The sequence below is a fragment of the Ischnura elegans genome, chromosome 5 (assembly GCF_921293095.1).
Source record: "Ischnura elegans chromosome 5, ioIscEleg1.1, whole genome shotgun sequence".
NCBI lineage: Eukaryota > Metazoa > Arthropoda > Insecta > Odonata > Coenagrionidae > Ischnura > Ischnura elegans.
In genome coordinates this window covers 124,895,658-124,919,282 of record NC_060250.1, presented here as the reverse complement: position 1 = coordinate 124,919,282, position 23,625 = coordinate 124,895,658, and the positions used below count along the sequence as shown (strand labels likewise).

At 38.3% G+C, this 23,625-nt stretch overlaps 1 protein-coding gene across 10 annotated transcripts in view; it reads right to left on the bottom strand.

Moving 5' to 3' along the window:
- Window positions 1-2,932: 2,932 nt before the first annotated feature.
- Window positions 2,933-23,625, bottom strand: part of LOC124159528 (rho GTPase-activating protein 23-like) — a 653,624-nt gene continuing 632,931 nt past the window's right edge. For 7 of the 10 annotated variants that reach the window (XM_046535399.1, XM_046535401.1, XM_046535404.1 and 4 more), the window contains 7 exons: window positions 22,370-22,661; window positions 17,747-17,983; window positions 16,369-16,953; window positions 14,445-14,502; window positions 8,577-8,656; window positions 6,028-6,266; window positions 2,933-4,718 (listed from right to left, as the gene is read on the bottom strand). In XM_046535399.1, the coding sequence (XP_046391355.1) occupies window positions 4,038-4,718; window positions 6,028-6,266; window positions 8,577-8,656; window positions 14,445-14,502; window positions 16,369-16,953; window positions 17,747-17,983; window positions 22,370-22,661 (2,172 nt within the window). In that variant the 3' untranslated portion in view covers window positions 2,933-4,037. Of the gene's footprint in view, window positions 4,719-6,027; window positions 6,267-8,576; window positions 8,657-14,444; window positions 14,503-16,368; window positions 16,954-17,746; window positions 17,984-22,369; window positions 22,662-23,625 lie in introns of those variants that run through there. The other 3 variants (XM_046535403.1, XM_046535407.1, XM_046535408.1) reach the window with 3 other exon arrangements.

The window sequence follows — 23,625 nt, the reverse complement described above, 5'->3', positions numbered from 1 at the left end:
TTCCTTTACCTTTCTTTTAGCCACCATGGGGAAGTTTATTTTTATCAGGGCATGTGCAGCATGTTTCTCTATGGAAGCGAGGCTTGGACATTGACAGCAGCAGAGAAGTCAAGAGTGGAAGCATTCGAAATGTGGTGCTACCGAAGAATGATGAAGATAAAATGGATCGAAAGTAACGAGTAAGTGCTAAGAAGAGTGGGAGAAAAGAGAAGTCTTCTAAAATTCTTAAGCAGAAGACGGGACAAATTAGTTGGCCACATTATGACACATGATGGCCTGATGAAGACAATCGTTGAAGGACAAGTGGAAGGGAAGAAGGGCAAGGGATGGCCCTGAATGAGCTACATAGGACAAAGGGTTATAAAGGATGTAAAAGAGAAGAAATACGTAGCTATGAAAAGGCTAGTGGATAGAAGCAGTGGGGGATTTTGGGGGGGGGGGGGGGGCGGGGAGTGGTCGCGAAGGGGGATATAGTCCCCCCCCTTGAGTATCCAATTTATACTAGATAGAATGGTAATTTTTCCAACCCTCACTACTGCTGGAATATTAAGCCCCACTTAGCCCCCCTTTTGTCCCTATCCTACATCCGCCTCTGAATAGAAGAGAGGAATGGAGAGCTGCGTCAAACCAACCTTAGGATTATTGATGATGAAGAAAACTAACATTAAATTAGGGAAATAAGACGTGGATCAATTATGTAATCTAGGAACAGGAGCATAACCAGGGATAGCAAAAAGCAAGAATTAAATACTTAGTTGTTCACAGCCCAGGCAAAAATAGATGCCCACAAAATGGAGCATTACCACAGGGAATATGTATAAATAGAGATGATTCGGTTCTGGTTCCCGCTACTCTCAAACGAGTGGATTCGCACCGTTGACGGCACGGCGGCCATTTCAATCCAGCCTGGCGATGCAACGTCTCCAGCGTGAAATATATTCAATGCTACATTGAGGCCGATTTCAGATGACACGACTTTTCCCCGGCCGCCGTTCATGTGAAATTCAGGCGGCTTTCAGACGAGACTGCTCTCTACAACACCGTGTACCGTGCCGTAAACGGTGGCCGGCGGAAAATGGTTTCATCTTGGTGGTCTTACGATTGAATTATAAACACATACAGCAATTCTTTGACAAACGAGCAAGATGCATTCCGGGAGCTTGTTCGTAAGTTGATAAACCTATGCAAGGCATCGAAAAGTGTGAGTATCCTGCAGACTGCAACACTGCATTACAACTTTAGCGTTAACTCTCGGCCATCGGCCGTTTATCCATGGTGTCACCGTACCGGTGTGATGAGCAGTTTATTGTTGAGGTTATAAAAACTGTGACAGTGAAGCATCAGAATAAGTTGTCAATTAAAGCAACAATTTATGCTGCATCACAGAATACAGAATATGTATATGTATTTTGAACTGACATGCAAGTTACAGCAAATTAACGGATGAGGTCGCCAGAAGCTGGTGGAGTTTCACTATTGATCCTGCTGCTATACTAACTATTTATGCAGCACGTAAACTGTGCTCCAAGCATATTTTGCAAAGCCCTTCAAAATCAGCATTGACCATTACTGTTATTATAAAGCTGATTTACATCTTTAATGAAATTATTTTCATTCACTTCTTGTGTTTGTTCATTTGAATTTGCCATTAATTCAGATAATAAGAGTTCATCCTTGGAAGCGAGTACCGAGAACTGATGAGGGAGAACCGGACCAGTACCGAGAACCGAAAAAATTTAGGAACCGACTCATCCTTATGTATAACCATAGTATGCGGTAAGGAAACAGTTACTCTGGATTTAAGTTCTGATTATGGCTTTCTTAGGCAGAGAGGATAATGACAGCAGCCAAAAAATCTTGGGCGAAAGCATAAAAAAATGCCATGTCACCTGAAGAATGATGCAAATCAAATGAATCAACCAAGTGAGTTAAGAGGAAGTCCAAAGAAGAGAGAATATGAGGAGAAGCCTTATTAAAATCTGAAGATGATGGGATAATTGAGTCAGACATAAATCATGGCATGATGGACTGATGAAGAAAATCGTTGAGGGACAAATGCATAGCAAGGATGGCAAAGAAAGGCCTTGGATGAGATATAAGAAACTAGTCATGAAGTACAAGAAAGAGAGGAACAAACAGCCAAGATGAGCTGAGAGAACTGAGTGGAGAGCTGCATCAAACCGAGCCGAGATATCCGAACCGAGTGCCTTAAAATCAGTCTTCATTGGATGTGTGCAACCCATCCTTGAATATTGCTCTCCCATTTGGTCAACTGCTTCTCTCACCACACTAAAATTAATCAACCGTCCAGGCAATTTCTTCTCAGCAATAGTTCGACATCGCATACCTCACCTCAGATTCTCTTCACGTGCCGAAATACTTCATTCACTTGGATTATTACACCACAACCACCGCAGATTGACATTAGACATCAAATTTCTTTACCGCATTATGGATGGGTCCTTCAGATCCAGTGATCTCCTAACATTCTTTTCACTACACATTCCTGCTTGCAAAAACTGCAATACTGAAGCCACAATACACCAGCCCAATTTCTGTCTGGCAATATCTCAACGATCCCTCTTTTTCCGCCTACCTTCTATTTTCAATTCAATCTCCAATACTTCTTCCTCTCTTGACATCTTTGCCTCCCGCACCAATTTTAATAACCAAGTGAAAAGTCTATCTTTTTGACATCGACCTTTTGTATGTATTGTATATGTTGAAAATGGTTGTTATTTATGATATTATTTTTATGCATGTTTATTTATTATATTTACATAATTTATTTTGTTTATAAACCCAATGTAAAGGCCTTAGTGCTGTTTTTGGTGTGATATAAATAAATAAATAACCTATCTTGGGACATTTGATCGATACAGATGACCATGATAATGTTAAAAATTGAAGTTCAAGTAACTAAAACAATATTTCATTTCACCAGAATGATGAATAAAATTTAATTCTTTATACACAAGTTGATTTCTTCACAATAATAATAATACACTCAAACCACAAAAGTATCAATGTGATGCTCTTATGGACAGACCTTTATACATATATTGCATAATTTCTTTCCAAGTATAAGCAGGGCTCAAAATAACATAGCAAAAAGCATCATTTTTTCTTCCATCACTGTCTTCAGACAAGTACAAACCACCAACCAATGAAATTTGCACAAGCACATTCACTCACCCAAGCTACAAAGAATCCATGGCTACAGTTCATTTGAAAACAGCGGATTAGTAAGATTCTTACATCTCGGAATACAATTTACATGGTTCCTCATTAACTTGGAATAAAACCTAATGGTTTGATATGCAACGGCTTTTCAAGCCAACACATTGCGTTTACAGATATATTTCAAATAAAAACAAGTATAACAGACTCATAGAAGTCTTATCACATTCCACCCGATATATATGCATAAAGGGTGGACAAAAACAAATTGCACAGCTTAATAACACTCATCACTCACTTTCTCAACATCACAGGGGCTCCCATTCTCAATGATTTTTTTAAGGCATGTTTAAGAACTTATGACTCTCAAAATGTTCACAAAGCATCTTCTAGGTGACAGCATTCATTATTTTAAATATCAGTGCATCACCATAAAGTAACATTCACTCATATCTACAATATACAAATCTCACTGTGCCCATAATCCCATGAGTTTCTTCGAATTGCTGACAGCGGCAGAACACCAATGAGATATTTTCACTGCTTTGGCATCCCAAAATCAGATCCAAATCTCTAAAATCCATCCATAAAAATGGTTACGTCACCACTCAGCGATAACAAAAGATAATTTTTATTTGTGTACATGAGAATATTGGATTTCGGTCACTTACAAGCCTTTCACTAATAATTTAGGTACATTTTGAACATCAAAATGCTACACTGTGGCAAAAATACTGGAAATTTCATAAGCATCACTGAAAATCAATGCATTAAAATTATATGGTGACTATCATATTGCTTCATTAACTTCCTCAGACCACTTGATGATAAACACACTTAGATTTAGTAGTGAAGGGTCACACGTGAGATTCTAGTGGCTGTTCGTGGACCCTGGAATTGGGAAGACCATGTGGCCTTGTGCTGACACCTCCTCCGGGACCAACATCACCTCTGACCACCCCACAGCGCCCGACAACCGCTCCCGGCAGCAGAACGTTGATCTCAACGACTAGACCACCCCCATGTGCTCGTCGACACCCAAGGTCGGGCGAGCTGGTCCTCAAGCGCTCCCTGGCCAGCCAAGCCTTGAGGCCCACCTCTCCTTCACTATCGACAGCGCCCCTGTCCTTCTCATCTGGAACGGCAGTAGCATTAGCACGATCACAGTCCCTGCCACCACTCACAGCCCACTCCAGCTTGTCAAAGTCCTTGGTTCCTCCCACTGTGTGCCGCCTCTTGATTGACCTATCCGGCATGCCGTTTTTCCTCTTCAGCTTGGCCTCATCCTCGCCCCCACGCTTCACCCCTGCTTCCTTCCTCCTCCACTGCCTCTCTCCGTCCTTTGTCTTGGTGTTGGCCTCCGTCTTCTCAGTCTTGGAGAGGGAATCTGATCGTCTTGGCTTCGAGTCTGACACTTCCGCAGAGGAGAAGGAACCAACACTCTTCCGATTATCCCCACTGGCTGCTCGAGACGATTTCCCATCCAAGGCATCTCCAACTGGCTCTTTTTCCTTCCTTACAGATGACCTTTCAGCCTCCTAAAATAAAAATTATTACAAGATAAGCACTGTGAAATGTCAAGGGAAACTAGAAAGCTATTATGGTCCATACGAAGAACTTCTCAAGACTCATTTTAGCTGCTACTACGTTACCAATACTATGCAGCTAATAGATAACACCAGAAACCTCAAAGACTTAAGCCGAAGAAATCACAAGGTCTTATTGGACATTTAAGAAGTTATTTATATGGAATATACACTTCTTCTTCTATTATTGTCTATGCTCTCACACTGTAATTATCAAGATACATCGGGGATGGGAGAACTTTTTGGTTTAGTTTTCACATTTTCACTCTAATACCGCATGCTTCACTACTTCATACTAGTTTTCGTCCCTTGAGGCCCTTTGGCCACATTAGCCCCAGGGCCTTTGGGTAACCAGTTTGCTGCAGCACGAGAGGTGCTTTTGCATGTAACATTTGATTTAGATGGAAGTAAAAGTACTTGCTGTGCACAAATTTCCATTCAACATCCAGAAACTGACACATAAGATTAAAATGTATGATAAATATAGTGATATATCACGACTTTGCCCTACACAAATTTTGAAATTAATTACCGTATATGTCTGAATATAGTCCCCCCTTTTTTTCCAAAAATGCCTGTGGTAAAAGTAAAGGGGGGGACTATATTCAAACACATTCTTTTAACTTTTCCCGAAACTGAAGCCTTCAGAGGGGGACTATATTCAGAGAAATACGGGATGTTGCGAAGGATTAATGCTAAGTGAGTGTCTTGCTGATTTACGAGAATGTAGAAATAATGTTTGAGCACAGAAAGACGCCTTTTGAATACTCTTAAAGTAGGAAAAGGAAGTATGAAAAGTAGTTGATAAGTACTTGCTGCAGACAGGGGCGCAGCTAAGAATTAAGGCTAGGGGGTTTCAGGTGCAACTATTACTTAGGGCTGTTGGGGTATTGCAAACCCACCAGGGTAAGCAGGAGTAGTGGGGGCCCTCCTCCAGAAAAATTTTAAGAATAATGGTTCAAAATGGCAAGTTTTATGGCTTTCTGAGGGATATTTGATTAATCAATAAACACTATTCTATAAGTAATACTGATCCAATTAAATAAAATGGATTAAACTTAAAAATTTCTCTGAGCTCTGGGGGGGGGGGGTTCCCAAAACCCCCCCTCACTGTGCCACTGGTTGCAGATACAGAAGGGCACAAGGAAAGAGTTCAGCGAACAGAAGGAAATAGCTTGAGATATGCAAGGCTGCAACGTACCAACCTTAAGATTGCAATACTATAATAACTATGCCCAAGCAAATAGAACTTGATTAATACCTGGTGTGCAATGGTCCCTAATCTATCTGGAAGCCTGTTGTCACAATCTTCCAAGGAACTACTGGCAGCACTTCTAGAGAGATCAGATGCAACCTCCTTTGATTCCTCACAGTGACTTTCTCGTGGAGAACCTTGAGAACTGCAGTGCTCTCCATGAGACGAATGTGAAGAGCCTGGTCCCAGCAGTGAACGGAGCTTCTTGTCAAATGTCGAGGTGAGGCTGGCCAGGAGATCGCTCCCTGGAAGAAAAAAAAACAAAGCAAATCACCACTGGGCAATGAGAAAAAATCACGTACACGCCTTCAATAAAATCCCAGCACATACTTGTGACTGACTGTGGATCGCTACACTTGAAGCCCCATGCAAGGTGAGCTCAAGCAGCAGGCTGTCTAAAAGTTGTCTGCTCATTGAAAACAAATCAAACTTACAAACATGATCATGCCCAACCAACATAAATAGAAGATTCATCTCATAAAATATTTCGGGTTAAGAAACAGGTAATTTTCAACATCCTGTAACGACAAGAGAATTACAAAAATAAAATGAGGTAAAAAATGACACATAACACCTATTTATTAAACATGACAGTAGAGGTTTAATAATATTAAAATTAAAATGTCTTTTTTATCAATGTTGTGATCAACTCAACTGATGATATTAAGAAAATGTAAGCACTAAATACAACTTGATTCAATGCCCTTAAAAACACATGTTTATAAATTCCAAAGTGTTGGAATATGGACTTTTTCAACAGCAGCCAAAAAGTTAAGATAGGTACTACGAAAATCAGACCAATGAAACTGAAAGAGATCAAAAACAAATGTGTGGAATGAACATTGAATACAGCCTCATGAACAGTGACAGCAGGTAAAAGCTTGAGTGAGATTTCTGTAATGCTAAATTCATTTTCTCTTTTAGAGGTCATCATGCGGAGACACTCAAGCCACTCGGAGACACAGATTTAGGATCATGCACTCTGTAGGAAACCAAATGAGAGCGAGAGGAGATGTAGCGAAGACCGTTAAGATTTCTGATGGGTGCGTAGGCACAGGGGTGAGAGAAGCTGGGGTGTCGCGAGTGGAAACAATGGGGAGGAAGCAGTCTTGTGTGGAAAAAACGGAAAAGGGTGTGCAGCACAACGAGCCAATGGGGACGACCACTTTCCTGCCCATGCCTTGCTGGTAGTGGCATTCCACGTGGAGACACTATGCATGTACCACTGCAACGCCTGGTCCATGATTGCTCCTCACACACCAAGTGCCAGTTTCAACGGCAGTTCAGAGCCGTTGCAGCAACACCGACTTTTTAGTGATTGCAGTACTAGTTTTACGTCAAGTATTAACTTGAAAATTATCTGAGCAAGTTGAAATCAGTCATGACTGTCAGTTAATTAGTGTGGCATGTCAGAGAGAGTAAAACTCTTCACTGGCAGTGATCATGATGATTGTACGATTCTGGATTCTCCAGCTTAACTTCATTGGTTTACGGTGGCGACAGTTTTGAAAGGCATCCTTTGTTTGTCTTGAGGTTGGAAATCATTAAGAAGGACAAATTTAATAGGGACAGTGGCTACCCAATCATCAACGTGAGGAAGAGCGTTATCCAATAACTGTTCAATGGAAGGGCATCTAGTACCATAAAAGGTAGGGAAACAACCAGGTTTCTCACCTTCAACCTGAAGAGGAAAGCAGTATGGCCTCCAAAATAATTATATCCTTAAGTCAAATAATGCAGCTTGGAGAACTCAGAATCCTACACTCATCTTAAGAGAGAACATTTTTTATCACTATGCCAAAAATACACTCTGTGAACTTCAGTGGCAAAACTTACAGGTAATCTTAGATACCAAAATTAATTTTAGTAAAACAATTTTATACTTTAAAAGCAAAATCTTCCATTTTATGCGTTCGATAATGTGGAGCAAAAAATATGCTAACTAAATTTGAATGCAGTGCATAGCATTGGAGATTTATTGACATTTGTGAGTCTGACGGTAAATTATCTTGCCATGACCAAGTGGTGCAAGCACAAACGTTCATCTGCATCTGCCACTACATGCTTGCATTAGACTCAATGTGACCATTAAACACTGATGTAACTACACACAATTTCTTGAAATGTCTGGCTGACTCAGAGATGGCAAGATGGGACGAGGAATAAACAGAGTATGACTTTAATAGAATCAAGGCTTGTGAAAAAGTATTGCAGATGGTGAACTAATTAGAGAGTAACTAAAGAATGGCACTGACTATAGACTGAGATGGGTAGCACCAAAAAGGTTTCCACTTTTATGAAAACCTTTACATATTTTTTTTCTTATTTTTCATGGAAACCAGTGTTGAAATTAACCAGTACAACATTAACATGTCCTAAATTTCAACTGCATAATCTATAAAATTTTGGTTCTGCATCATATTGAAAATTTATGAGCTTTGACACGTGAGGTTGGCAAACAATCATGGACTAGGCGCAAGCTGTTCATCCCAATTCCATCAGGAAGAAACACAGCAAAAACACTCAGGCCTTCCCATGTTCAGGGAGGCCCTTACCTCCAACATGGCTCAATGGAAAGTTGGCTTGTGGATGTAAATGTGATAGGAAGCACCAAAAGCCATGGCCCTGCGCCTGCCTGCCTCCCATGTCATCAATGGCACGCAAGAGAGACGGAGAAAGAGAGAGGAGAGTTGAAGGTTTGGAGATAGGGAGAGAAAGAATTAGGCCGATCAGAAACATCCACATTGATTTCTCTTCTTGATATAATTCCTTAGCTACTTTTGAGGAACATTTCATACATAACAGAGAAGTATGTAGATCATTTTAACCCTTACCTAATTAGTTACGCATAACAGGTAAACTATGATAGAATGAATTTTTACAAAATGTGCTCTCTGCTCACCCAATGACTCGAGATATTGATCACTAAATTAATGATTCAACCCAAATGTTGTATTTGGATAGGTGAGGGTTGAGGCCACTCCAGACTAAGCAATAGAAATGTGAATTTCACACATTGAGTTTGGGGGTTCAGTTCCTTTCCCTGGGTTACCTTGCACTATGACGATTTTTGAAGAGCTTCACCCTAGAATTGAACCTGGGACCCTGTGGTCTGCAGCCAAGATCCGCTAGGCGATTGCACTCCCCATAGTGACCTGGGAGGTAGAGGGCTTTGGCTGCTTAACGAAGGGCCCACGGTCCATGGGTTTTCTCAATCCCACGAGAAGCCTTTGGAAACCCCCAAAGAAAACTCTGTAAGTGTGAGGTGTCCCTGGGAAAGGAATTGCCCTCTTACCATGAATGCATGAAATTCACATGCCTGAGGCTGTCGAGGGTTGGCTCTACCCTCACCTAGCCGAACAAACCCTTCTGACTGAAACACTGAACGATTTCAAAGGTGGAGATTGCAATTGTATTGAGGGTGAACATGAGAATGATCAATGTAAGGGCAATGGAAAACTTCATGCATGAATGGCCACATACATTTGCACCCAGATGACAACTTAAGAGCACTTTTCCACAAGCACATATGCAGAAAACCTATCTTGCATTAAACATAATGTACATTTAAATCTAAAAGGAAGGCCAAACATACTTCCCAGAAGTGCAAATAAGTGATACATGATATGCCATTCAAAATCCTACCAACAGAGACAGATCTAAAGGTCAATTCAAAGACATAATTTATTGTTTGCAAAGAAATAGGTATACTGCTAACTGGAGAAACCAGCAATGGCACTACACCCTAATGGTTTCATATTCCTCAGGAAACCACACACACAGTCATTGAAAATAAAAAATGTATGATTGGAATAGATATCAAACTCTGCAATACCTTCACAACAAATAAATTGCCTAACAATAATGTGGCGTCTGGATTCATAAACTAAAAATAGAAATAAATTTGTAAAAGTAAACAAAATCTTTAAAAGACTTAAATGCCAATTACCACAAAACTAAAGGCTATAAATTATGCATTGAAAATGTGTAGCCTATAAATATCAATTGAAAGAAAAATATATTAATTATATGAATCAAATCCAGCTCAATTAATGCACGTCCCTGCCCAAAAATGCTTATCCCGTTCAGAAGGTCATCACTCATAACTGAATACTAGTCATTTTTATCCACAGTGTTTATACAAGAATGACACAGTTTAGAAGAACAAACAAAGCAGAAAAACATTAGTAATGCTTGTTGAAAATTTGGGAAAGAATAAGAGTTTTTAATTAATATCTTCTCCCAAAAATCATCACGAGATATATTTTCACCCAAAATAATGGCCTAATTTCTTGATAAAATACATGAACTGGAATAAAAAAGTCAATATGTATGAGAATAAAATTATCTATCAAAAACAATATTTACTGAGTAGTGGTGTAATTCTCAAATAATCCAAGTTCTGGCCTTTGCCAAATGTATGTTTTACAAAAAATTAAACCACGATCGCAGACTATTAGTCACAGCAAAGCATTACCTTCATTGAGATGACAAAGGAGTTTGATTATCAAAGAATCTTTTGAGATTCATTTTAATTCATTACTCAGAAAATTTTAACTATGTCAACCCTGTTTTATCATACAGCATAAGAAATGAGACTCTAAATAGACACATAAAGTGACTCCATAGGTTAATAGGTACCTTCTTAAAAGGGATGGTTTAAGCAGGTACCAATAAAAAGTAACTGGGCTTAGTTACTATTACTTCATAAATTCTTTTATCAGTTAGAGGTAGCAATTAAAATTGCAGAAAGTAACTATGTAGTTACCCGTGAAATTACAGTTTATTTTCAAAAAAACTTAGAGAACATCTTAGGAAGTTAATATATGAGAATATATATTTTGTATGGTGCCACAAATACAACACATGTATCCCTTATTCACAAATAATGAATGTAATTTTGCATATTATTTCCTGCATAGCAATTTCACCGTACCTTGATTACCGAACAAAGTTCTAAAAATATTTTTGGCCAGGGCGTGTTAATATGTACAGTAACAGAGAGGAAGTAATGACTGCATATAGAATACAATTAGTAGATTAAATGTAATGGTTACATTTTTGAAAATGTAATGATTTAATGTGAAAATTACCAGAAATGTAATCATTCACAGTATCTTAGTCCAGTGATGCAGCGAGGGGGGGTTTTGGGGGATAAAACCCCCCCAGAGCTCAGTGAAATTTTTAAGTTTAATCCATTTTACTTAATTGGATTATTATTACTAGCATAGTGTTAGGATTAATCAAACATCCCTCAGAAAGCCGTAAAACTCGCCATGTTGAACCATTATTCTTAAAAAAAATTCTCAAAGAGTGACCCTGCAACTCCTGCTTACCCTGACGAGTATGCAATACCCCCATACCCCAAAGTATTAGTTGCGCCTAAAACCCCCCCTGGACTTAATTCTTCGCTGCACCCCTGACTTAGTCACTCTTACTCAGTGACTCCCGTCATCTTGGCTTGTTTCTAAATTAGAGTATGAACGTGCCAACACTTTAATATGAACAATTTAGGAAAGATCCTCCTTAGAATAATGTCAGAAGAAAGGTGAGTCAATCATTAACTTTCTCATAACTCCAGAAGTAATTACAGACATTAAAGGATGCATGCCATGGACATTGGCATTAGAAAGGAGGATAGGTACTTATCATGACACAACAAAGTGGAAATTAAAAGTGATCTCCACATGCAGAGTACATTAATATGCAAATAAATGTGCAAACCAAAGCTGCATTAAATTTAAAAACAGAACAATGAGAGAAAATATGACTAGTACAACGTAGCAAGCCCTTCGAGAAAAAACAGCTGGATGCAACATATAAACAATGAAAAAAACAAAATACATTGAAATTGATGACATGCACTTTAAAATCACACCTCAAGTGGCCAAGAGCACCTCCCTGATCTGATCCTCGTACCTACAATTTGAAAATGCACTCTGACTAAACAAGAGGGGAGATAATGACCTCTGAATCCTGATATCCTTAGGTTTTCAACATATTTTAAAACTTAACATTCCCCCTGATTTCTTTTGCATGCTGCAAGGGTGATTAATTTTGTTTACCGTGGAACCTCTCAATTACAAACATTAACAATCAGAGAAAATGTGTCAATATACTAGAGGTATCCGAAAGTTAGAGGTGACCCAAAGGAAACCTAATCATTACGCTTTATTTTACTATGCAAATACAATGCTGTAGGAATTTAAGAAAACCACAGTATGCAGCCATAAGTTTCAGTATTTTCAGGATCTTTAGAACCTCTCCATTTGTGCCAACTTGCCGCCACCTATGCATTGGGACAGATCATACTGCTTGTGGTGCTAATATGAACTTCTATTAATTACGTGACTCCTGAGGGTATGAATCCTTCCTTACAAAGAGAAAGTGAAGATGTAGGAACATTTGGAAATGTAAAAGAAGTGTGTCTGTAAATCAGTGGTTCATTTTGGAGTGAGCTAGACTCAAATCGCTGAAATTCTGAGGCGTTGGGAAGTTGTGGATGGCAAATAATAATGAAAATGTTAAAAAAATTATTCCACCGGAGAAAAATTGGGCACTATTCTCTACGAGTGGTTTACAAATGTGGGACAAGTAATTTGCTTTTTTCTGGACCACTTTTGAAAAAAAAAGCATTCCAAGTTGCAGAGGCCACCTAGAGTGGTTGGCATAAATTCCTACAGCATAATATTTGCGTGCTAAAGTAAAGCGTAACGATTAGGTTTTCTTAGGGTCACCTCTAACTCTAGGATACCTCTCACATATGGACCCATTTTCTCTGATTGCTAATGTTTGTTTGTAATTGAGAGGTTTTGCTGTACATATTATTAATTGCCAGCATGAAAAATATATTAGGGAAAATGTTGTGTTTCAAAAGCACATATACCGATTAAAATTAACATAAGTATGTACTCAGGAATAAAAAAAAAATTTCATTAGTATTTGCTGCTTATTCCTCATTTAAAAAAATAAATGCCTCATCAAGCTATTATTCACTTCAACAGAATGAGGGTTAACTTTAGCACCTAATGCTTTGAGGTTAATGATGCCAACTTCAGAACCAGCAATGATGACTGCTGTTGGCTCTTTCAGATGCTAAATCCAATTGATTATAAGAATTCAGCAAATGGGGGGAAAAACAAGGTAAGACAAGAAAAAAATTTTCGTAGCTCATTCATTCTGTTATACATTAGTTTAAAATAAAAAAATCATGAAAGAGTCTGCCCTCTTGCAATGAGTTGGTGATATCATCAAAGCTCAAGTTCATTCACTAGTTCAAGGAGTGTGATGTCACCAGATCATCAGCAAAAGGGTTGATATTTCTTTACCCATAGCGCATGAAGCAGGTGACAGATCAAAATAAGGAAAAACAGCAGTCACTTTATTTTCACAACATAACATAATCAACAGTTGAAATAAATTGCTGAATGATCCTATTGCTAGCTATATCAGCGTTGCTGATGCAAAGGTTGGCATCACTAATGCCTGGTCATACAATGGGACTTTAGCCGTGAGACATAAACCAGACTTAAGCAGGAGGCATAAGCCATTCAAAGTGCTATTCCACAATGGATATCATCCGTATTTAAGAAATATTTTCAAAGTCATCCTTACAGCTTATGTATAGCCAATCTGAGTGCTTGTTGAGCAGGACCGGAGTCAATGAAGCACCTTGCTAAACCAGAAATTGGCTGTCAGGTAATTCAATTAATCACCTCAGCCATGTTTGGAAAGATTTCCTGGAGCCTTCTAATACACAGCAGCCAAGGTCTCCCTCACCAATTTCAAATCAGACCAACAAAGGGGTAATAGACTGTCCTGTATGAGACAGAGTCTCTAGATAATGCTCCCAGTAAGAGGAGTAGAACATTGAGTGGAAAATGAATCAGATGCAGCATTTCCCCGAAGAAACAGCAAACATGACAAGATATTGGACCTCGACTGTTTCCATCTTCACCATAATTTTGAATTTTTTTCAGGCAGTTTGCATCTCCCACCAGAGACAAGCAATTACTTAAGGCTTACATCTTATGGAACCCATGACACAACTTATGCCCCATTTCAGACCAGATCACTAGCATCAAGGCATCTGATGTCAAAGTTAGGGCATGACCCCCTACATTGATGTTTGAGATGTCACGTATGTGACTTATACAGAAATTCATTATGATCAATTACTATTCTAAATTACAAAAGAAGAGAACAATCATTACAATGCAAACATAGAATAGCCATGCTAAAAAAAAGATATTAAGCCCAAGGACTCAAAAGATGATGGTGCTCACTGAAAATCTCAATCTTGAGAGAAGCAGGGAAACAGACTTAAAACAACTCATCAACTATATATGTAAATGCTACAGAGGAAAATGGTCGGAGTAACTGCGGTAATGTGGAGTAATCTCTGTTTGGGACAAAGTAAGTACCTGAAACATTTTCTGTTAATAGCAAGTATCTTCTGAGTCCAATGGATGAGGCAATTTCCTGAACTCACCAATCCAAGTTGCACAAATACACAAAGACAAAGAAGAAGATGAAATTAATTCATTTTTAAGAGGACTGTTAGAAACATTGAGAGAGCGACAAAGTTAAACAGAGAAAGAGAAAACTAAGAATGCGTTTTGACTATGACAGTTAAATGAAGAAACAGCATGCATGTATTAATAAGCCTGTAACACAAAACTAGCCCATAAGATAAGTACTGTCATGGAGGAGAAAATGCAAATCATACAACAAAAAAAAACAGGAAATACGTATTTTACACACAACATTCCTAGGTTTTATGGAAAATAGACATCCAAAGCAAACACTTTTCTGAAATATTTCAAGTATAAACACATTCCACAATTAAAATTTCAATATGCTAGGAGGAGTGAAATGTGCATGTAAAACGGTCCCCTCGTAAACAAAAATAACAGTCTTTCAACAAGAGTGTCTCGATATGTGATAATTTGGAGATCAATAATATTTTGGATTATGCTAATGTTTTGAAAAATGGTGACATATGGAAGAAGCAATATGACTTATTCCAGTTCTCCTATAAGTAACATGGTCAAGATATTTCATTAACAGATCCTAAAAGGCCGTGGTTCCTATCCTTTTATAAATGACAGATATTTATGAAAAAATATATTACAATAAATCAGTCTTTGGTTAATCTTCAATTGATTTACAGAGAAGAACACAGAATGAGGAATAATAATGACCAACAGTGTTATTTGAAGATGAATTACACTGCATCTCTCAAGTATTCCATCATCAAAAGGGCTCTACTGCTGCTAAATCTAATTAACTTTTACCATAGCAAACAATGAAGTCAAAATGAACTGCTTTTAAGTTATGCAACATTATGTATTACTTATGGACATATATAGCTCTTCTAATACTCATCTATAATACACTGCATTAACATGTTTTTCATAACAAACAACTTTCTATGAACAATTAACCTGATCATTGAGAAAATGGAGAAAAAATATTGTGCCATGACGTCTAAAAAAAACTCCTTTGCACCTTTAATTTGAGGTCCTATGTAATACAATCTTTGATTACTGAAAAATTAAGAGCCAAACTGGAAATGAGTAATTTTTATATAGGAAGAGCTACAAATGGTTAATGAAGACAATAATGATGAGAAAGTATTGATAACCTTCAAGCATGCATGGCAAAAATTTTTGCATGAATACCTTATTTTTTATTTTATTAAAAAAATACCATGAATATGCAATTAGTTTCTGAGAGGCCATAGGTGCTTTTTCCACAGGAATACTTGGGAAAGGATTTTCAACCTGTAATTCAATTAACTTGACTTCCTATTATGGGTGGTAAAAGGTGAGGTTTAAAAATAATCAATCTAAAAATAAGAAAAAATAAACTTAAACAACCTAGAACAAAATAAAGGAGAAAAATATATTTATTTGGGAAATGGTCACTTTTGATGCATCGCAATCATAATGCTGAAAAAGAAAATAAATATAGCTATGTTTGAAGTTCCTGGCTACTAAATGCACAGAAGGGAGGCAGGGAGCAGAGATCAAAGTGACCATGGGGAAAGCTGTTGGGAGGGCAAGTCAAAAGTTTCCCTCAGCTCTAGGCCTTGTGAATCAATTGCACTGCCAACCCAGAAAGGTGTAATTTCATGCAGTACACCTTGAAGAAGCAAATGCCGATTGGTTGACAGCTAATGCAAGCATTTTGACTGGTCACTTTCATCCACACCCCTTTCAACCCACAGTTCGCCAAAATATACTTGGCTCACCCAAAAATGGGTTTTCGCACAGGTGCCACAACTTTTAAAAAAGAGGTCTAATCACTTTGTAGAAATAATTAACCTCCAAAGAACAAACTCACCATCATCAGATACATCGCTCTGAGGCCTGTCCCTCCCCTCCTGATTGTACGCTTCCTGCAGGGAGTCGAGAGAACCATGGCGCACAGCAGTCGGAGTGGGGGGCAGACGCACAGGTCCAACCTCACTACACACTGGTGCTTGCTCCCTCTCAGTCTTGAGCCTTTTCAGCACACTGATCGGCGCAGCACTTTTGTGGATTTCGAACCCAGGGTGGTCCGACGGGAGTTCTGACTGCACCTGAATCTCAGGCAACTGAGTTAAGTTCTCCACCGAGCTACCTCTCCTCACACCTTCCTGCTTCATACTTTGTTCGGATACAGTTCCTTTCCCTCGCACGGAATGCATTGTGTTTCCCGTGTCTCCGAGGGGGACTCGCTTCAGAACAGAACCGGAAATGCCAGGGTCATGAGTCGGTGGAGAGTAGAGCCCACTGTGGCGGGAAGAGGGGGAGCTGTTCCTCTGCTGGTGAGACGGGTGGGAGTGGAGGCGTAGGCGAGATGAAGGGCCCTCGATCACTGACAAGGAAGCACGTGACACTTCAGGAGATGACTCGTCACTAGCGTGTGCCATCGGTTTGATGAAGACTGAAGGGAAGAAAAAGTTACGAAATAAGAAATGAAAATGTTCCACACTTCTCTCTCACACATTTATAAAGATTTTCTGTAATCAAGAAATCTCTTGTGCACTGCACAATAATGGTAACCCAGTTATCTTCAAGAAATAAGTTTCTTTTGGTCCTATCCTGGTGAAAACCTGAAAGTTATACACTCAGTATACCAACATTGATGAGGGTATTTATTTAAATGAAGAAAGGTCTGGTGCTTTCCTTAAAAATTAACAGAAAAAAGTTCTCTTGAGTTTCAAGCCAGATGAGAGATTTCATCTAATTCAACGTTAACGTTTCATGGTCATAAGATTTCTCATCCTCAGGGAATGATGCTGGTGTCATGGGCATTGCTTCTATTAACAAGCGAAAGCACAAGATCTTTCTTCACACATCTTTATGGGGAAGATATTTCAAAAGCATACAGGTATTTGAACAGCTTCACAGGGAGATGGTTAAACTCACTAACAAAATCCCCAATTGTCATGACTAAGACACCATACTAAACTTTGCAATGGTAGCTTCAATAAAATTGACTGATGCTCTACACATCAAGGCACAAGATTAATACATTGGTTTAAATAGAAGCAATGTTTATGGCACCTGAATCATTCCTGGAGGACAAGGAATGTGACAGACCTTGAAGCATTGGACTAGATGATTTCTCTCACCCAGCAGGAAACACGAGAGTACTTTATCCAATTCATTTAAACCACTATCAGTAAAAATAAAATTCATTAACTTTCATTCAGATTCCCTTGTCTGCCCCTTACCAGATGGTTGAAGTGTTTCTTTACTGTGAGAGTTGAGGTCGGACGAATGCTCTGAACCACTCATGGCAGCAAGCTCTGTATCAGAGCTCCGCTGCTTAGCAGCAAGGTCTCTCTGGAGCATTGCTCTCGTCTCCAACTCAAACCGCCGAATTCTTTCTTGAGTAGTGGCACTCAACCCAGTGTATGTCCGGATTGTCCCCCCCAAATCCACAACATGCCCTGGACTATATTGAGGTCCTGTGCAAAATATGACAGGATAGATATCATACAAGATTAGCAACCATTGCAAATCACTTGTACGTTCTCAATATAGCATAAATTTAGTACAAAAATCATTTTTTTCTCTAAGGATATCTAAAAAACATGAGACTGGATATTTGCATCCCAAACAGCCTCACCATTATGAAAAATTTTCAGTGAAGAGCAATAAATTGAAATAAAATGATAGAAAAATTTTGCACTTTAACTCTCCTTTTAATGGTGAAAGTTACTCACAAAGCTTTGCAATGCATAGTGTCATCATCTGATCAAATCAAGAAGTAATTCCACATATAGAATTTCTTAATTTGAACTCATGATGCATCAAATATATTAATAATGTGCACTAAAACCCCTACATAATAAGCTTACTTACAAGCGTTCAGAAAATAACAACAAGATATAGAAACTAGGTGGATTTAAAAAATATTTTAAAATTTCAAGAAGCACTTAATTCTGAATATTCTATTTTTACAGATTGAATAACATAATCGAAGTACATGTTTGTATTTTCATGACGATAACATGTTCATTTTTTTATCCATAGTGATACCTATGAAGCCAAAATGTGCACATTGGAGACTGTTCCATGGCTCATCTGGGCCTCATTTTGATGGGGCAACAGATAACATCAAGTTGACAACATTCTAGAAATTCTTCTGTTAAATAATAGTCTGTATACTATATTTTATGTCCAATTCACAATCTACTAATTTATCTTTCTATTGCTATTCTTAAATGATGGCATGTTGATTTTTCAAGCACATACCATATTTGGTGGCATATCAAATGCACCCTCATTTCAGAATTGCACAAAAAAAGAAAAAAAATGCAATGGCACAGAATCTCAACAGCTTAAGTTAGATCTTATACTATCCTCGATCGGATGGTGGTCAATGGCTGTATTTATGTTTCAAAATCATTTTAAAAATTATGTACAGTAAATTCCGATTATTACGCGCCTCACTTTACCGCGGTTTCGGATATACCGCGGGTCTCACCATGTCCCCCGAGATGATTACATTGACCTTTTTTTTGAGGTAGGTAACTTTGTGGCGAATTTTATCTCGGAATGACTACCGACGCGTCGCAACTTCAAGCGACTGTGTTAACGCGGTTGGCGACGTATTCCATACATTGTTTCGTAGCCATAAACAAAACTCGGTAATGCCAGATCGGTCATTGTGTCTTGTGAATTCGAGCTGAAAAGTGTGTTGCACGGCTATAATAATTTTCGAGATTCTGGGAGATTGAGATAATTCTCATTCGTACGTTCGCTTCGCGGCGCTCAAACCAAGGTAGGTACTCAATGCCCACAGGCTTCGAGCATTTAATAATGAATAGGCTGTTTTGCCTTTGTCTTAATAAGAATATGAAAATTACTTTTTTACGAAAATTTTCATTGATTTTAGGGTTAAAACGATGTCTGCCAAAAGGAAAACTTACACAATTAAAGAAAAGTTGGGCATAATCGACAAAGTGAAACGCGGCGATTCAAAATCAAGTTTATTCAGGGAGTTTGGTGTTCCTGAAGGAACTATTCGTGGTTGGATGAAAGAAGAAGATAAATTACGATCATTTGTTGATCAAGTGGATGACGAAATAGGACTTGATAGAAAAAAGGCTAGATTGAGTGCTGCTGGTGATGTGGATGAATGTTTGTTTACGTGGTTTGTTCAGAAGCGCAGTGAAGGTGTTCCATTATCCGGTCCACTTTTACAAGCACAGGCAATTAAATTAAATAAACAAATTGGTGGTGCTCATGATTTTGTTGCTTCTGCTGGCTGGCTATCGAGGTGGAAAATTCGCCACGGGATAGCGCAAGTTAACATGCAAGGAGTTCCAGTGACAGTGAAGCAGCTAGAGAATTCTGTGGGACTTTACGCAAGATGATTGATGAGGGTGAGTACACTGAAGAGCAATTGTGTTAACTGCGATGAAACCGCTCTCTACTACAGATTGCTTCCAACAAAATCACTTGATATTAAGAAGTTGGCAAATAAATCCGGAATAAAAATGAGCAAAGAAAGAGTGACTTTATTACTGTGCGCGAACAAATCAGGAAGTCACAAATTAAAACCTCTGTGTATTGGTAAAAATCGAAGTCCTCGGTGCTTCAAGCACGTTAATATGACAGCACTACCCATAAATTACAAAAACAGTCAGAATGCGTGGATGACTTAGAGACATTTTTTTATCTTGGCTCAATGAAGATTTTGTTCCATCGGTTAAGAGCCACTTAAGATCAAAAAAGTTAGAAGAGAAGGCTCTACTTCTGTTAGATAACTGTTCGGCCCGTCCGTCTTCTGAGCTCTTGATATCGAGGGATGGCAAAATAGTGGCTTCGTTTTTACCAAAAATACGACAGCTGTTATTCAGCCCATGGATCAAGGGATAATTAGAGCATTTAAATCCCATTATCGGCGGGAATTCCTCACTAGTGTCATAAATTCAGAGCTGCAGGTACAAGAATATCTGAAAACAGTCACCCTGAAGAATATGGCTTATAATATTGGATTGGCATGGAAGAAAATAACTTCAGCTGCAATCCTAAATTGCTGGTCAAAGTGCGAGTATACAGCGGGCAATAGCATGGAAGACGAAGACGAGTTTTTGGGTTTCACGGAAGAGGACGCACGTGAAGCTTCAGATGTTCTTTCTAATAAACTATTTGTGAGTGATCTCGAGGCCTGGGTTTGCGAAGACGAGGAAACTCCTGTATCTGCTTATAAGAGTGACGAAGAAATTGTGGCTGCAGTCCAGAGCCGCGCAAAAACAGCTGCATCATCGGAAGATGAGAGCGAGAATGAAGAAGACGAATGTGAGGTCGAGATACCAAAAATTGGCCATTTATTACATAATATAAGTGAATTGATGATTTGGTTGGAGGGACAAAGTGATTGCGATAGTATTCATCTGTTGCATTTGCAAAGCATAAAAAATTACGTGACAAAGAAACGCCATCAACTATTGCGGCAAAAGAAAATATCCGAGTATTTTAGTAACTCCCGTTAAAGTAGAGCGTCTAAATCATAAAATAAATATTTTAATAATGTATTACGCAAATAAATTGGCTATAAAAATTACCTTTAATTTACCTTATTGCTTCCCACGTATTTTCCCGTTATAACGCGGTTGTCCGATAACGCGGGTGTAAACTATGTCCCCCTAGACCCGCGTTATAACCGAATTTTACTGTATTTGTTTTTATTTTGTTGGGCTTCACCAATGAAATTCCAATTAATCAGTACAGTAGAATCCTGAGTTAAGGTTTTTCTGGGAGGTTAAAATTTTATATCAGTATGAATATGATCAGGCTCGTTCGATATCTTGCACGCAACTCCTTTGATATCGCAGAAGCAAGCAAAACGATAGAAGTATATAATAATAAATAAACAATAAACAATGTCACATAATAGAAACAATCTCCATAATAACTATGACAACTACTGATTCAATTCAATAATAAATATAATGGAGTGAGTTATAAACATTAACCCATGGAGATAGAAAATTCACATATAGGACGCAGGTGGTTTTTGAGCTATTATTTTGGAAGAAAAGTGTGTCACCTATGCAGCACTTTTACACAGTAAAATGCATCGAGACCACCGAGAGATGCATTAAAATGGAATGATAAATGGTGATAACAATCCACAACAAAATTCCGTAAAGGAACGTTTTTAAGTTAATCTATATTGTAATTCTCTCAAAATAGCATCAAAAAATTGCTTATCATGATTAATTTTACCTTCAATTATGTGGTTGTTTTCTAAAAAAAATTTTCCACCCTCCTTCGGGAAGAGCACATAAATTTAATAAAAATATTTTATCGCTGCATTAGCCACCTTTTTCTCATATAGTTTCCAGATTGAGAGTTTAAATTTTTTACCCCTAGAAAAACCTTAACTCAGGATTTTACTGTACTGATTAAATAGCATTTAATTGGTTCCCAGTGGTGAGAAGCCCAACAAAAAACCCATATAATTATCTAATACACTTTTGAAACATAAATATAGCCATTAACCAGCATCAGAGCCACGATAGGGGCAAGTGAGAGCTCAGAGGGGTTACCATTTTATCTTGAGTAAATTAGATACCCAAGTGCCACTCTCTGGACCCACCACTACCATTAACATTATACATAAATCTGTTGCACAACTGAAACATTACCCAATTATTGAAATGAAAGATTTGAAAACAGGAGCTTCCCCAACAGAAAATCATAGCTCACGACTATTTGTTCTAATTCCTATAGAATTTTGTAGGTTACTGCCAATTAATTGATGGACAAGAAAGATCAGCAAATGCTTTTCAACTCCCTCCTCCCTTGCTCCCCAAAAACAACTTTTAAGACTGACTTACCCTGATTAAGTTGCCCTGGAGGTGATTGTTCTTCTTCAAGGCTTACAGGAGAGGTGTCCTCGTTATGATCTAATACGCCTCCACTATTTCCACTGACTTCAGCTTCATGTATACTCTTCACAATGTTACCAGAGAATATCACAGACCCAAGTATTGAGGAGGCAACAGATACCCTTTGTGAATGTTGATCCTCCGACACACTACCACGGCAACCACTGACTCCAACCTCCGCCCCCTCCCTGGACTCCCCTTGGCTCCTGCCTTCGTCTTTTGTCCTATGCTTCTCGCAACCCTGTCAAAGGGAAGAGATTCAAATATGCAAAGATCATGCTAACAATAACTGCTAAGGCAATGATAAAAACATGTAAAATACCAAAGATATGTAATATAATTACCACATGATTAGCAACTACCATACATAGATCATCATATTCATTTCAAAATAAATTGAGGGCACACTACATTTCGCATAAATGCATACGCAATAGAAGGTAGTAAAATTTTATCAACCTGGACTGCATTATATGCTTTAATTAACACATTCAAAGAATTATCACATTCATTTCAAAATAAGCAAGTATATTAAAAACATGTTTACTTTTATTTTTAAGTTCTACAAGGTAACCGGCAGTAAAATGGAATCATGCTAATTTGATAGTGATGATACATATAAATTAGAATTTAGGATGATAAATTCATACACTCCATTAAAATTATTTAGAAGGATGCATATCTCCTGTTTTCTCTGATCTTTTTTGGTGACTTGCTCGGTCACTTGAAACTTGTGCTCTTTTGTTCAAATTTCAGCTCATGTAAATGAGACAAGACAACATTTGTAAATAAATCAAATTTGAAAATTATGCCTCACGATTTACTAGGATTCTATTTTTTTACATATAAAACAGGCAAATTTTCAGAAAGGTATACTCAATATGCTCTAAAAATTTCAAGTTGATAGTGAAAGTTTTTAAGGAGTGATACTGATCAAAAAAGACAAAATCTGGCCAGCCAAGAGGGAGGAATGCATCCTCAGTTGACGTAACAGCAAATATGACATGAACCATTGCTTAACTGACAATGGACTCCCTAATTGATGCCATCAATCAGATGATAAATTACTATTATGAGTTGTTGTTTTGTAAAATGCATACGTCTATGACGAAGACTATCATGTTACATGTTATACTACTTCCAAAGAGAAAGAAGGCCCCACAGATCTATACCTTCAATGGTTTGGGAGCCTACTTTTTGGAACC